We start from the raw sequence: 13,104 nt of genomic DNA, 5'->3' as shown, positions 1-13,104 counted from the left end.
GAATGTAGATCTATGAAAACCTTTTTCTGGAGCAGCATCAGCCCTGCATGCTGTGGTTAAGGCTGTGCTGTCAAGTGAAATAATAGAATTGTTCTTCCTTCTCCTTATCCATTTGTTCTTGGCTGTGCTTTTTCTTCTCCCTCCTGGCAGGTGGGTTGGGAGGAAACACCAGCCTCCCGCCGCTCTGCGGAGGAAGAAGAGGCGCGGGCATCAGTGCTGTGTTGGAGCAGCGTGTCCGAACCGCGCGGCTAAAGCTGCTTCATGCTGCGAGGGGCCGTGGCCCCTTGCTTTTTTCGAGGCAGGTTTCAGTGTGTCTATTAAGTGTGTTTTTTTTCCATTAGAAAATGAGTGTGAAGCACCTGAAGGCCATGCATGTGCTCGTGCTTCAGCTTCTACAACTTACTATTGCACCTGCAACTAGTTTCTGACTAAAGCCTTCTTTGTACTATCTCAAGCGGCAGGGAAGTCCGAAGAAATGTCTGAGGCAGCCTGCAGAACCCTCTTATTTTGACTTGGGTAAAGGGGCAGGGACTCATGGCGCCTGTTCTCAATCGCCCATGCTGTCACTGGTGCGGTGTGTGGCTGAGGACTGGGATGCCCTCGCTGTCGTGTTGACCTGTGAAACGTGCCGCAGGAGCTGTGGCCTGAAGCTCTCATGGTGCCTCCCGGGGGACCAAGCTCAGTTTGGCGTTAATGCGGACCATGCCAAAAAAGGTACTGTTTGATGGTACAGCTGAGCTGATCTAGGGCCTTGCTGCTGTTGTTGGGAGTGTCTTGCTGCTGCCCAGTTCCTCATTTGCAGATTTTCATGCTTTTTTTAATACTGCCAAGTTAACCAGTTGAAATGAGCATACCGAGAAAACTGGCAAGTGATGGAGGTGGCCAAGGCAGAATAGGAGAAGGACGATGGAAGGACACGGAGCTGCAATAACTCGCAGTATAACTGACTTCCCAGCAGTGCCTAAGTTACATCCGCTGTGTAAATTGGGCCACACGTGAGTACGGGTGCTGTCCCCCCCAGCTACGGAGGACCTGGTACCACTCTTCCCTTAAACACTTGATGTTCAAGTACCCCCAGCTTCCCCGAAGCGGGCTGTTGAGGCGAGGTGTTCCTGTGAATTACTGCACTTACCTTTTTTTTTATAGTTGCCTGCGATCTTTCCAAGGCCCTTTGCAATTTTTCCTCCTGCTGCTGCTTCTGTTGCCTCAGCTTTTCCTCCCTGAGCCTTTTGAAGGGAGCAAATAAAGGATGGGTTAAATGCAGTGTGCAGCTACACCGAATATGCTTTTGACACACAGCATCAACATCTGACATTACATTTTGCATCACATCTTACATCCAACAGTGTCAGACCGCCGGAGCACAGGGGTTTGGGCATAGCCGATGCCGGAGTTTGTTGCTGTGAAGGTGGTAAGAGGGAAATGCTGCAGTTGACCCTGCTCTTTCTGGAAAATCATGTCAAGCTTTGCAAATGGAGATGTCAGACGGTTGTTCTCTGTTACAGCCGTGCTCTGTACCACCTTCAGCAGGTGACTTACGCTCTACAGCTGACCAGGATGCTCACCAGCTTTGTGGGGGAATGATGCTCATTGTGTCTTCAGCTCTCACCAGTGCAACCAAGCGTGTGACGCCCAGATGCGAGTAGGAGCGTTTTACATCCACGGAGCTACAATTTGCCTCAATGGGAAACTGTTAACGGGCTCCGATTCCCTATGGAAATGAAGTGCTGGGACAGAAGTGGGCTCAAGCTATGGAACGCTGCGGCAGAGAGGAAATTAATTCCTCACCTTGTGATCTTGGGGAAAATTTTAAATGCTCTTTGAAGGTTTTTTGGTTTGGTTGGTTTTGCTTTTTATTTGCGGGGGTCAGATTCCTTCCTCAATTCTTCTCCTCCATCCCCAGAGCAGAATAAATGTACGTCATTTCTTTTGCAAGGTGAGAGTGCAAAACTGTTCACAGAACATCAGGAGGAAGCATCACACCCTTTCTGCTACAAAGGTGAAGGAAGATGCAGAGAAAGAGAGTAAGCAGGAGGGAATTGTCACTGTTCTGGCTTGAAATCCTCATGCTATTTTATTTTTTTTCTCTGCTGGATCTGATTCACCTGAGGATGGCCAGATACAACCAGCTGCCCAGTTGCATCTTTGCTATTTCATGGGGGAAATTTCCTGTGTGTAACTGAGCCAAAAGGAAGGTGTCTCATCTCAGAAGCTGTTTAGTGTGTTAATTGGCTACTATTTAATTTAATAATACAAGTTAAACTTAAGAGTTTTGTAGAAGAAACATTTGAAAGCTGGCATCGCTGACAAATGCCCTTATCTACCTATTGAGGCCTGACAAAATATCAGGGCATGTCAGACTCTGAGTGTGTTAAATAACCACAGAGGAGTAATTTTCTATTTAATCAGTTTAAATACTGTTACTGCAAATTGTCGTCTTAAAATGATGATTTTCATTATTGAATTTGGTTTGGGGGTTTTTTGTTTGTTTATTTTGTTATTCCAGATTTTGCCCTTTTCTAATGTAGCTTCCAGGTCTTTTCTAATGTCGCTGTGGGCTGCTGCTCACTGGTCGGGAGATGCAAGTACTATGAGTGTGAAACCCATACAGAAGTAAACCGGGATGGATTGCTCACGTGGGCTTTCAGATTGCTGTGACAGTTTCCTGGGCTGATCTGACAAATTTGGCTCTTTCAGTGGTTTTGCTTTTGGCTGTCAGCATTTAAAAATAGAGGCCCCATTTCCAGAAAAGGGTCCTGTCTTACCTTATCCTCCGTTCCTTTTTTTTGGCTTTCTCGGCCTGTTCTATCTTTGCTGGTGGGATTCTCTCCAGGTTGTCCAGTAAATCACTGAGCTGTTTTTCTATCACCATTAGCATCTGCACTGTCTGCAGGTTTGCCTCATTTTCTCCAGTGCAGTGGCAATAGACTTCCAGCACCTTCTTGTTCAGGCTTGTCAGCATTTTGTCCTAGCGATGAGAGGAGGCACGGTGAGAGGCACGGCTGGGTTCTGCCCCCAACATTCCTCCAAAAGCAGAGGACATCAGTACGCTTTAATTCCCTCAACAAGACTCAATTGCTTGTTTCCCGGTTTGCTTAGCACCGGTGTCTGGGATAGATGGCTGTATCGAGCCATTCTTCTGTTGGTCTCATCTTCCCAGCTCTGCTGTGGCCTGGCACAGGTTGCATTGCCTCTGCAAGCCCTACTCCCACCTCGTAGCAGCTGCATGGAGCAGACACGTTTGGCCCAGTTTGCTGCCTCAGCAATGCCCCAAACCTGCCCTTGCTATAGCTCCATTGCTGAGAAACAGTGCTGATCCCTCCCCAGTGCAACCCACGGTCCGCTTTTTCCCCAGGATGGATACGGCTGGTGGAGAGGAACCCTTTATGTGCGCGCTACCCCCCTTGCCTTCATCTCAGGAGGTACCTGGTCATCAGCGTCGTATTCTCCAGAGGAAAAGAGGTGAACTTTGAGCTTCAGATCCGCTACTCTCTCTTCTTCCTTGGCGATGGAGGATTTGAGGGTGACTACCTGCTCTTTCAGCTCTGCTAACTTCTTCTCCCTAGGCCAGAAGAGAAAGGAGGTATTTTGAAAGGGCATCTCTGAAACACGTCTCCTCTGCTGCTTTCCAGCCTGGGACCGTCCCTCCTGCTGCCGGCAGATGGAGGTAACACTTCGTGCCGTTTCTGGGGAACTTGCACCCTGAGAGCAGAAGGAACTTGGGATTTTTCTGGAATAGCAGTGACTGTGCTGGTGTGGGGGAGGGAGAAGTAGTAAAAAAACCTGAAATTGTTTAATAAGTCAATGCGGGAAGTAGATTACCTTTAAAAACTTTCACTAGGGGATAAGCTACACTTTAAATGGGAATGTGTGTGTCTACCTGCCATGGAAATACCCTATTGCGATCACACGTGGGTTCCCTGCTGGCTTCCTAGGAAGGGTCTGCATTGAGTCGGAATAGGTGCTGGTCTGGATCACTCCAGGACATGCCTTGTTTCTTCCTTTGATCTTTCTTCATGAGAATGACACGATACTCCTGGCTCGTGTCCATTCCAGGATGCTAAATGCATCAGCTTCCCAGCCTGTGCCTCGAGGACTAAGGAGCTAGTCCCAAGCTCAAGTCCTATCTCCTAAATTACACAGATGGGACCCTTTCCTAGGAGCTCACAGGATGGTGAGTTGGAGGGGCTGCAGCTGGGCTCTAGGGCGTGAGAAAGAGACGCTTTGTTGTATGAGCAGCGTTAGGTGTGCGCGGCAGCACGCAGCATGCAGCCCGATGGCGAGGTGCCAGCGGGAGGAAGAGGGGGTCACTTATGTTTGAAAGCTGGGGCGTAGGGACCCCTTCCCACCACTTGCAGGATCACACTTACATGCTTTCATGTGTGGTGATGAAAGTGTGTTGGACCTTGTCCAAACTCTCCTCGATCTCCTGGGAATTCTGGATGAGGGACAAGTTCTCTTCCTCCATCTCCGTGAAAATAGACAGCAGTTGTTGAGGATCAGTAAAATACAGCTCAGGCTCCTGGAGTGGAAAACACATGCGATGAGTTTTTGTCCTCCTCTAGCTTCTTTTCCACTGAACTACATGGAGGCTGGGCTGCAGCAGCCCGGGCTGTTCAAACACTCTCCCGTGTAGAGAGGTCCGTGACTGCCCACCTACAAGTGCCTCCCACCGCCCTGCCATGTGCGTGGCTTTACGCTGTCTCAGGAGCTCACCCCCAAAACAAGGTGCATTTTGGGGAGTAAAAAGTGGTGCAAACATCTGTGAGTGGGAAAACTTCGATTTCAGACATAAACCAATAACTTCGCTGATTTAAAAATCTCCTATTACAAGATGTCATATCGTGTTGGGAGATGGCAAGCTTTGAGGGTTTTGGAAAGAGGAGGAGGAGGAAGGTTAAGCTAAGGTATTTATAATATGTGTTGCTAAAACATGAACATTTATGAATGTATAAACATACGTTTATAATTAGTGGCTACAGTAACTAACTCCTCAATACCATAATGAATGGTGAGAAGGTGAGGGAAATTAGTAACATCCAGAAATGACACAGGACAAACAGAAAGTGTAAATATTTCAACACGAGACTTCTGACCTCATCTTCGTCCGAACAGGTTTCGCTTTCTGCATTCTCCAATGAACTTCTGAAAAAGCATTTTGTGTATCAGGGCCTGAGAGAAATGACAGCTCAAAGGAGACCTTGTTAGTGAATTATCAACACTGTTGTTTGCTGGTGCTGTTTGCTCCTGAACAGTCCTTTGCACATGCACGCGTTTGGCCCCCTGGGGCTGGGGGCTCTTTGGGGGTCATTAGGAGCGAGGGGTCACGCAAACACGCAGCGTGGGAGCTACGGCTGTCCACAAGCCAGCTGCCTGTTGAGCTGCTCCGGGCTCTGCTGGCCAGCAGGGTCGGGACACGACGCATGAGCCTGCGCTGAGGGTGTTGATCCAAATGCCTTTAAACTCAATGGGAGGCTTTGAGTCTTGGGCAATGAGAAGGCAGGGGTAAGAGCCTTATTAAAAAGGCTGAGGCAGCAGCACAGCAAGTGCAGAGGAAGTCTTGCGCTCCGTGTGGGATGTGGCACTGCTCCTAAACAACACCGTGTAGCCACCATGGGAGTCTGCAGTTTTTACCTGCCCTGGGAGACTCATAGAATCATAGAATCGTTAAGGTTGGAAAGGACCTCTGAGATTATCGAGTCCAAGCTGTTAACCTAACTGCCTGGACCTCTAAACCATGTCCCTAAGCACCACATCCACACATTTTTTGAATACTTCCAAGGACTGTGAGGTTGTTGAGTGCTTTTTCCTCTGCACAGCTTACTACCATTAACCAGCAGTGCTGGCCTCTTTCTTCCCTGCTCAGCCCCCAGGGACAAGCCAGCGCAAGAGCTGGAAGAGCAAGGCAAGAGGTGCCTGACTGATGCTGGCAGCAGAGCCTGCTCATCGCCTTCCCTGGCACCTGCCACCCTGTGCCACAGAGAGGTGAAAAACCTCCATTTGCATCACCTTAGTGCCAGCCCCACTTGTGTCCGCATCGTTCCTGCCTGCTTTTCCAGGCAATTGCTTTCCTTGCCTCAAGAAGCTGGAGCTGGTCATGCTTGTCTCAAACTCCCACCTGCCCCTCCTCTTCTCGGGCTGGCCCTGCCTGCATTGCAGCCGTGTTACTCTGCCTGCGTCCCAGCGTACGCTGTCTGAAGGCTCTTACTGAAAGTAGGCGGTCAATGCAATGTGGGTCTACAGTGACCTTGGACCTTCATTAATGGCAAAACAACAGGCAGCTATTTGCATGGTGGCTGTGCCCAGCAGTGGGAAGCAGTAGCTCAGGCACCAACAGGCCACAGAGAAGCTTTGCTCCAGGACAAATGCCCAAGGTCTATGATTCCTCCTGGGGTTCCCTCAAGGCCCAAACTCTTTGGGCAAGGCTCCCAGCAGAGGATGTGAGGATGGAGCTCTGTTGGAGCAGGCACATAGGTACTGACTTCCACACCTGATGGCTTTCTACTGGTATTTTGATTTGTTCCAATAAGACCCAGATCTCAGTGTGCTCACAGCCAAGGTGAGGAGCAGGTTTCTTCTATACTGGCTCCCAGTCAGTTGAGTGCTGTCTACAGTACCTAAGTCTGTTGCTTGCGTTGTCTTGTACTTACAGTCGTCTTGTTGATAGAGGCTTCAGGAAGTTTTTGAGCTGTGGCCTGATCTCATGTAATGACCTGAAATCCAAACTTTTTGAAGACAGCAGGGAACTTGGCTCATCTATGTAACTGGTACTACAGGGGCTGGCAGCGTTTGTCCTGGCTGTCAGACCCTGGCCTGGAGACAAGAAGAGAGGTACCTTTAGAGCATGGGGCTGTCCCAGTGAGGAGCGGGCAGCTCTTCCCTGGCGCTCACCCTGCTCTGCGGTGGTGGGAGGCGAGGCGCTTTCTTCATTAGCTTTGGATGCTGTTTCCAAATCCTTTTCCTTTGTGTGCTTTTTTCCATGTTCCTCCTGCCACTCTTTCGGAGACAGCTGATAGAGGAAGTCCCTGTACATCTTGTACTCCTGCAGAGTATTCTTGAATCTGGATATATCACTGGGTTGAGAGATGTGGGCAAAGTTTGTTAGCAGGGAGGAAAGCCCCTATGTGAACAGGTTCTTTCTAACTCTTGATATTCGGCTTCACCCAGAGAAGGGACAAGAGGGCACATGTCTTCATGTCCATGCAAAGACAAACGGGAACCTGCCCTGGGTGCTCTCTATGGTGTCTGATGTGGAAGCTGTCTGGTCACATCCCTGTGGCCAGACCCTTGCTATGGCACTGGGCTTGCTAATTTGGGAATTTTTACTTGAAAATGAATGAGAAATCTTGTCAGCTCAATTCATAATGGGAATTATGATTATTTTTTTTTTTGTCTTTCCCCAAGTCACCATTAAAATGCATTACTTAGTTTTGTTTGGTTTTTAATCTGAGACTAGGCATTTAATTTTGGGTTTGGAATATGTATACTTTTTAAAAATATCATTAAAAAACTACTTGAGTTGTTTTAGGAACAAAGCCAGCATTTGGAAAACAAAAGCTGAAATGTTTTGAGTCTCAAAATTGAACATTTTTAGAAATCTTTTTCCCTGATTCCCATTTTCCCTGGGGGCTGTGAGGGTATAGCGCTGTAAGGGCTGCTGAAGGCGAGGCAGGAATCGTGTGCAACCGTTACCTTTGGAGGGTCTCTATTTGGGAAGTGATTGCCTGCATCTCCGTTATTTTCTTTGTCTTTGCCACGGTTTCCTTTTCGGCACTGGGGATAAATGCATAAACATAACCCATAAAACAATTTAGCAGTAAGTGGGTAGTGAATTGAGGAAACAGAGGAAAAGATGTGGGGGGAGCGCTAGAAATCTCTCTCATAGATGTATCCCAGGCGATGCTCGGCTCCTGCCTGAAGGCCCTGTTTGTCTTGGCAAAGAGAGTATGGGGTCCCAGTGACACTTCCAGGTTAAGGCCTCCCTAATCTGGCTGCTGCTGAGCATCAGTTGCTGCTCTGCCCTTGTGATACCTGTAATGGGCCAAAGTGCTCAACTGTCTTCACTTAGGGGACTGTTCCTGCTCTGAGGGGTTGGGCAGAAGCGTCTCCCTCTCCTAAAGGTGTTGTGAGAAGAATGGAAGTGGTGGGGTCAACAGCAGGTTCCTTGCTGCAGCCAAATCAAGGGCTTTTGCAATGAGGGGATTCTCCAGCTATTGCTCTCCTTCCTCTCTTTCACTGAACGTGTGGGGAGAACGTGCCGCCAGGACTGTAACTCTGGGCAAAATCAGACATAGAGCATTCGCTAGCCAAAACCCTGCCGGGAGGTCAAGCAAAAAACCTCCTGTGTCCAGCGCAAAAAAGCACATGGGTGGTTCCCTCAACTTCCATTACATTTTCAGGGCTTGAACAGAGTTTTTGTGGTTCTCCTTCAGGAACTCATCAAACATGGCAGCATCCTTCTGCAGGTAGTATTCAGCCTTTTCCAGTTTTCTTTCCTCGTTCTTTGCTATGTTCTCCATCCTTTGAATCTCATCTCGCTTTACTGCCATGGCATACTGAAATGAACCCAAAAGGCAACACAGTCACGTCGGTTGGTTGACTTTAAAGGTATGTTGGTTTAGCTTTGTTCTTGATTACCTTATTACCTCATAGCTGTTGGCAGAGAGGGTAAGGATTTGAAACCAAGGTATGTGTCTTAGTGCGAACTAGGTACGTAGAGGCCAGGAGATATTTCAGAAGTAACATAGCAAATAGGCAGTGAAATTAAAGACGGAATCCAGAAGTCCCAGCACTGCATTAGCTCCTGGCTGACAAAGATTGATTCAGCTGTGTCACAGCACAATAATAGAGGTAAATAATGGGGATATTCCAGCACGGCTCCCTTATTTTGAGTTCAGAATGGCTCCCAGCTATAATTTATATGGGACAGCAGGAGCCAAAAGGTCAATATATCTGTGCATCTCACAAATCAAATAGTTGCATGGCTGCTGCTGGATGGTGCGAGTGACCTATGTTCCTTTCTTTCTTGGTTGGGGATTGCTGGGCTATAGACTATGAGTGTCTTTAACACAGGACTTGGACAATCAGTTCATGAGGTCTGATGTGTGCCTCCTTGGTGTGACCTCTAGGCAGTGGATCTCAGGGGGAAAAAAACAAAACAAAGCAACACAGGGAAGAATAATTAAACCAACAGAAAGTAACATTCTTGAAGCCAAGTACCTCAAGTAAAAATATCTCTCTTCTGTCATTTATGTAGTCACGGAAGGTCTCCTTTTCTAATGGGTAATCTGAAATGAGGATACAGTTGATCAGACTAGAGGGGGAAATATGGCCAAGGCAAAACACAGTGAATATGCAGGCTGCCACGAGCAAAAGACCTCCTGCGTCCAGTGCAAAAGAGCACACGGTGGTTGGTGTTGGAGCCAGCAATACTGATTATTTTATTACAGTTCTGACCTTGGTTAGGATCAGTTTCATATGGGCTTTTGTGGAGTAAAACCAGGTAGAATGGAGTGGGGAATCTGGTTCTTACAAAGGTCAATGTCCTCTAGACATTAGTGGCAAAGCTACTCCTTATGTCAGAGGCAGAAAATTTAGGCCCACATCCACTAAAATCCAACTTCAGGTCAGCTTAGTAGAAAGGTCTGCATGACACAAGGTCCTGCAAACTCTCAGCTGACTCCTCGCTGATTCCCAGAGCTCACAGCTACTGCAGAGGCCATAGGGGATGGTGGGATCCAGGCGACTGCGGTGGGGTGATACGTGCCCCGTATGTAAATGCATGAGATGGAGATGGCCCAGCCGCACAGAGGCTGGCAAGATGCAGCATATAACACTTGTGTCCACAAGAGCTCACCAAAGTCAGCTAGAGCTAACTGCTGCTCCCATCCCCTCTTTGATTTTTACTTTAAGCTGTTACCCAGCTGAGAAGCACCACGCTACAAAGATAGTAACGGTTCCCTACCTTTTGTAATGGCTATCTGCCATGAAAGACTCTCCTGCAGAGTTTTCAGTCTCTCTTCATTTGTTGCCTGTTTTCTGCCCTCCTCTTCTTCCTCCTTTTGCAGCGCTTTCCTGAAACCTTTTTGCTTTGCTTTCATTTTTGTGGAGTAAGTCATTTTCTCATGGATTTTCATGGTCTTCATCCTTTCACGTTCCTATGAGAAGAAGTCAGTTATGTGGACAGTTTGATTATGTGCTTCGTTTGCTGTGGTTTTTAAAGATGTGCGTGGTTATTCACAGTTCAGAAATTTGCAGGCTACTGATATCCTGCTGATGCATGTTTGCCTGGTTTATCTGACTAATCCCAATGATATTCTCTCTTGAGGCAACTGAAACACTTCATTTCTTAGCATTTGTTCTCATTAGTTTGTTGATTTGTATTCTGCATCTAGCCACCAGCTGTGCCAGTTAGTACCTACTCAGTGTCCTCATTTTTCCTTCCTGGATTATTCCTGGGAGAGAATGGAAATTTTCAGAGATTCATCCTTCAAGTCCTCTAGTGAAAGGGAACAACAGGACAGCCCATGCTCAATACTGACTCAGTCCAGCTTTCACAAAGGCATGTAAACCCTCAACTTCTGATTGAGAGGATCTATTCAAACCCACTCCAGAGCTTTCTGGAGGGTAAAAAGTTGTTCATGCTCAGTGCTTTCACATGGGCTGAAGTGTAACTTGTTGCTCTTTGCACAGTTTGGGCAGGGTTAGGCTGAGGACGTCACTCGGCAGGCATCCTTAGTGCCCTTCTTCCTAAGCCCTGCCCCATGCTTATATAGGGACCTGCAACCCAAGCTGAAACCAGACTTTCAGTCATCAATGTGAGGTGAGGAGGCTTAAGCTTGTTTGGAGCCCTCCCTTTCTGATTTAGAAACAAAGACCTCTTGCTTCCACACTACTGCCTGGCTTCTGCAACCACGTGGAACAGTCAGACCTCTCAGAGACACGACAACGTCTCCATGACTTATTTCACTGCGGAAATAAGGAGGAAAGAGGCATTCCTGAGACCCAGCTCTCTGGTCTGGGGGGTTGCAATTCCCTATCTTATGGAGAGAAACCTAAGGCATGAAACCTATGTCGTCCTTCTTCCTAGGCATTCATGTCATTGGCAGTTCAGAAGAAGGTCACATCAAACATTGGAATACAGCTTCCCAAGCAGAAAGCCAAGCCTGTTGAAGTGGAAAGCAAGAGATCTGGCACCAAAGCTTTATGTAGAAATCAATGCTACCAGCACTGGCAGGTATCTTCTCCAAGAGCAAGAGTGATCAGTGAATCTTCCTTGAAGTAAGCAAAGTGACAATATCCAGATTTTGCACTAGCCACCAGCTCAGATCTGGTCTTGGTAAAGTTAATCTCGCATCATGGACTTCAGTGGACTTGAAGCTGATCTGGGGGAATCTCAGCCGAATTTGGCACCTATTATTTCTGTCGTGCACTAAATTTTGGTATTATATTGGTCAGTTGCCTGCCCTAGTGAACTGCTTGTATATACATTAGCCTAAAGCATGTATACATACCGCCTTAGCCTTTTTTCTTTCCTTGTCCATTATCGAGAAAATATCAATATCTGGAGGAATTGTAAATGGATTTTTCATTGGGTTTTCTTCATCCTCTTCTGGGCTTTCTGCAAAAAACGGATGAGGATGTAGAAGGCGCGAGACAGACTATCAGGACCCAGCGCAAAGGGACTCTCCTGCATCACGCCTGGAGGGTGGGCAGCTGTGCTCACAGCTGCAGATGTCGAACCATGCTGAATCAAGAGCGGGGAGATGGACAGGGCTTATAAGAAGCCAGTGGTGTAACTGAGACCTCTGTATGGTTTATGTCACTTGACCATATCTGCTGATCAACTCAGGAGTTTCAGCCAGGGATTTTTGTAAGTCTGGAGCTATTTCACCTGTCTCCTCTGATGGTGGGCAGAGGACTCTGAGTACAGGCCTCTCCTTTGACCTAAGAACAAAAAGCTGCCGGGGCATCGTGACCTTACCTGACAGCACAAGCTGGGTTTCCATTCCAGGTTTGGAAGAGATACTTTTAGTGGTTGACTCTGTATGTGGAGATGGCATCCTTGACCCTGGCCCGGGGAAAACCATAAAAAAGTCAATCAACTGGGACCTGCCAGTAACTGCCGCAGTGGGTTTTACAGCAGTGATGGGCCTAGGGGCTTTCTGGACCTTAACCACTGAGCCTTTTGTGTCTGCAGGAATTAACAACAAGCTTCGGTAAACTGGGAAATATTTGTGTTCTGACCCCAAAAAGGAGATGTTCATCCCTGGCTTATGTGAAAGCTGTGTAAAACACAGTCCTCCTTACACACACGCTGATGGGAAAGCAAAGACAAAATGATCTGGAGATAGCAAGCAACTCAAGTCCCTTGCCTCTTGTTCCACCCCCATTTCCAGTTCTGATCCACACCCATAATTTTTCCTCTTCCCATTGCCGGTTCACAAGCAACATTTTTACTCCCTAAAGCTCTTACCAGCAATTGCTTCAGCACTGTGGGTTTCTTGCGGTGAGGCTGAATGACTGTTGGACAGCACAGACATGCTGTAGGGAACCGTCGTGTTTAATTTTAGGCTGGCAAACAGTTGAAGGTTAGGTTTTTGTTTCTCTGAATCCAGTCTCTTTTTGTAGTCTTTGCTATTGGTCCTAGGCGAAAAGGCATAACTGTAATGATCTCGCTTACAAAGAACAGACAGACCGCTGTTAAAGTTATCCTCTAATCAACAAGGCAGCAAGCTGGGTCCCGGTGAGGTACTAGTTCAATTGATGCAATTCTGCTGCTGGGGACCATTCCTGATCTGGACTGGTATAAGACACAGCAGAAAATATCCTCTTCCGCTTGCACTAGTTTTAAGGCTATTTTAGAGCATCATTTTTTGCTCTGAACAGCCTCCAGTTTTTATGTATTTTGAGCTAAACTCATCTGGCCTAATTTCCATGTACGTCCTTGGTGCTTTGTGTTTCCTACTGGCTGTGTTTCTGCAGCTGCCCAATTAGTATCTTATTCTTTGGAGGTGGCAGACTTTCGCTGTTGATGAGAGACAGAGGCTGAGGTAGAATTTAGGCTGTTTGAACATATCCCAAATGTTTTCTCTCTCCTTTTCA

At 47.4% G+C, this 13,104-nt stretch overlaps 1 protein-coding gene across 1 annotated transcript; it reads right to left on the bottom strand.

Moving 5' to 3' along the window:
- Positions 1–52: 52 nt before the first annotated feature.
- Positions 53–12,542, bottom strand: CFAP100 (cilia and flagella associated protein 100). Its single transcript, XM_009469825.2, has 15 exons — positions 12,476–12,542; positions 11,984–12,070; positions 11,514–11,620; positions 9,965–10,157; positions 9,220–9,287; positions 8,392–8,555; positions 7,693–7,773; positions 6,892–7,073; positions 6,651–6,813; positions 5,097–5,145; positions 4,371–4,522; positions 3,427–3,562; positions 2,766–2,968; positions 1,133–1,226; positions 53–184 (listed from the first exon to the last, which is right to left on the bottom strand). Exons 1-15 carry the CDS (start codon positions 12,540–12,542, stop codon positions 71–73), a joined length of 1,860 nt encoding a protein of 619 aa, XP_009468100.2. The 3' UTR covers positions 53–70.
- Positions 12,543–13,104: the final 562 nt, after the last annotated feature.

The sequence above is a fragment of the Nipponia nippon genome, unplaced genomic scaffold, assembly GCF_047370975.1.
Source record: "Nipponia nippon isolate SJK-2023a ecotype South Korea unplaced genomic scaffold, ASM4737097v1 scaffold_9, whole genome shotgun sequence".
Taxonomy (NCBI): domain Eukaryota; kingdom Metazoa; phylum Chordata; class Aves; order Pelecaniformes; family Threskiornithidae; genus Nipponia; species Nipponia nippon.
The sequence above is the reverse complement of the archived record's forward strand: the minus strand, read 5'-3'. Positions and strand labels throughout refer to the sequence as shown.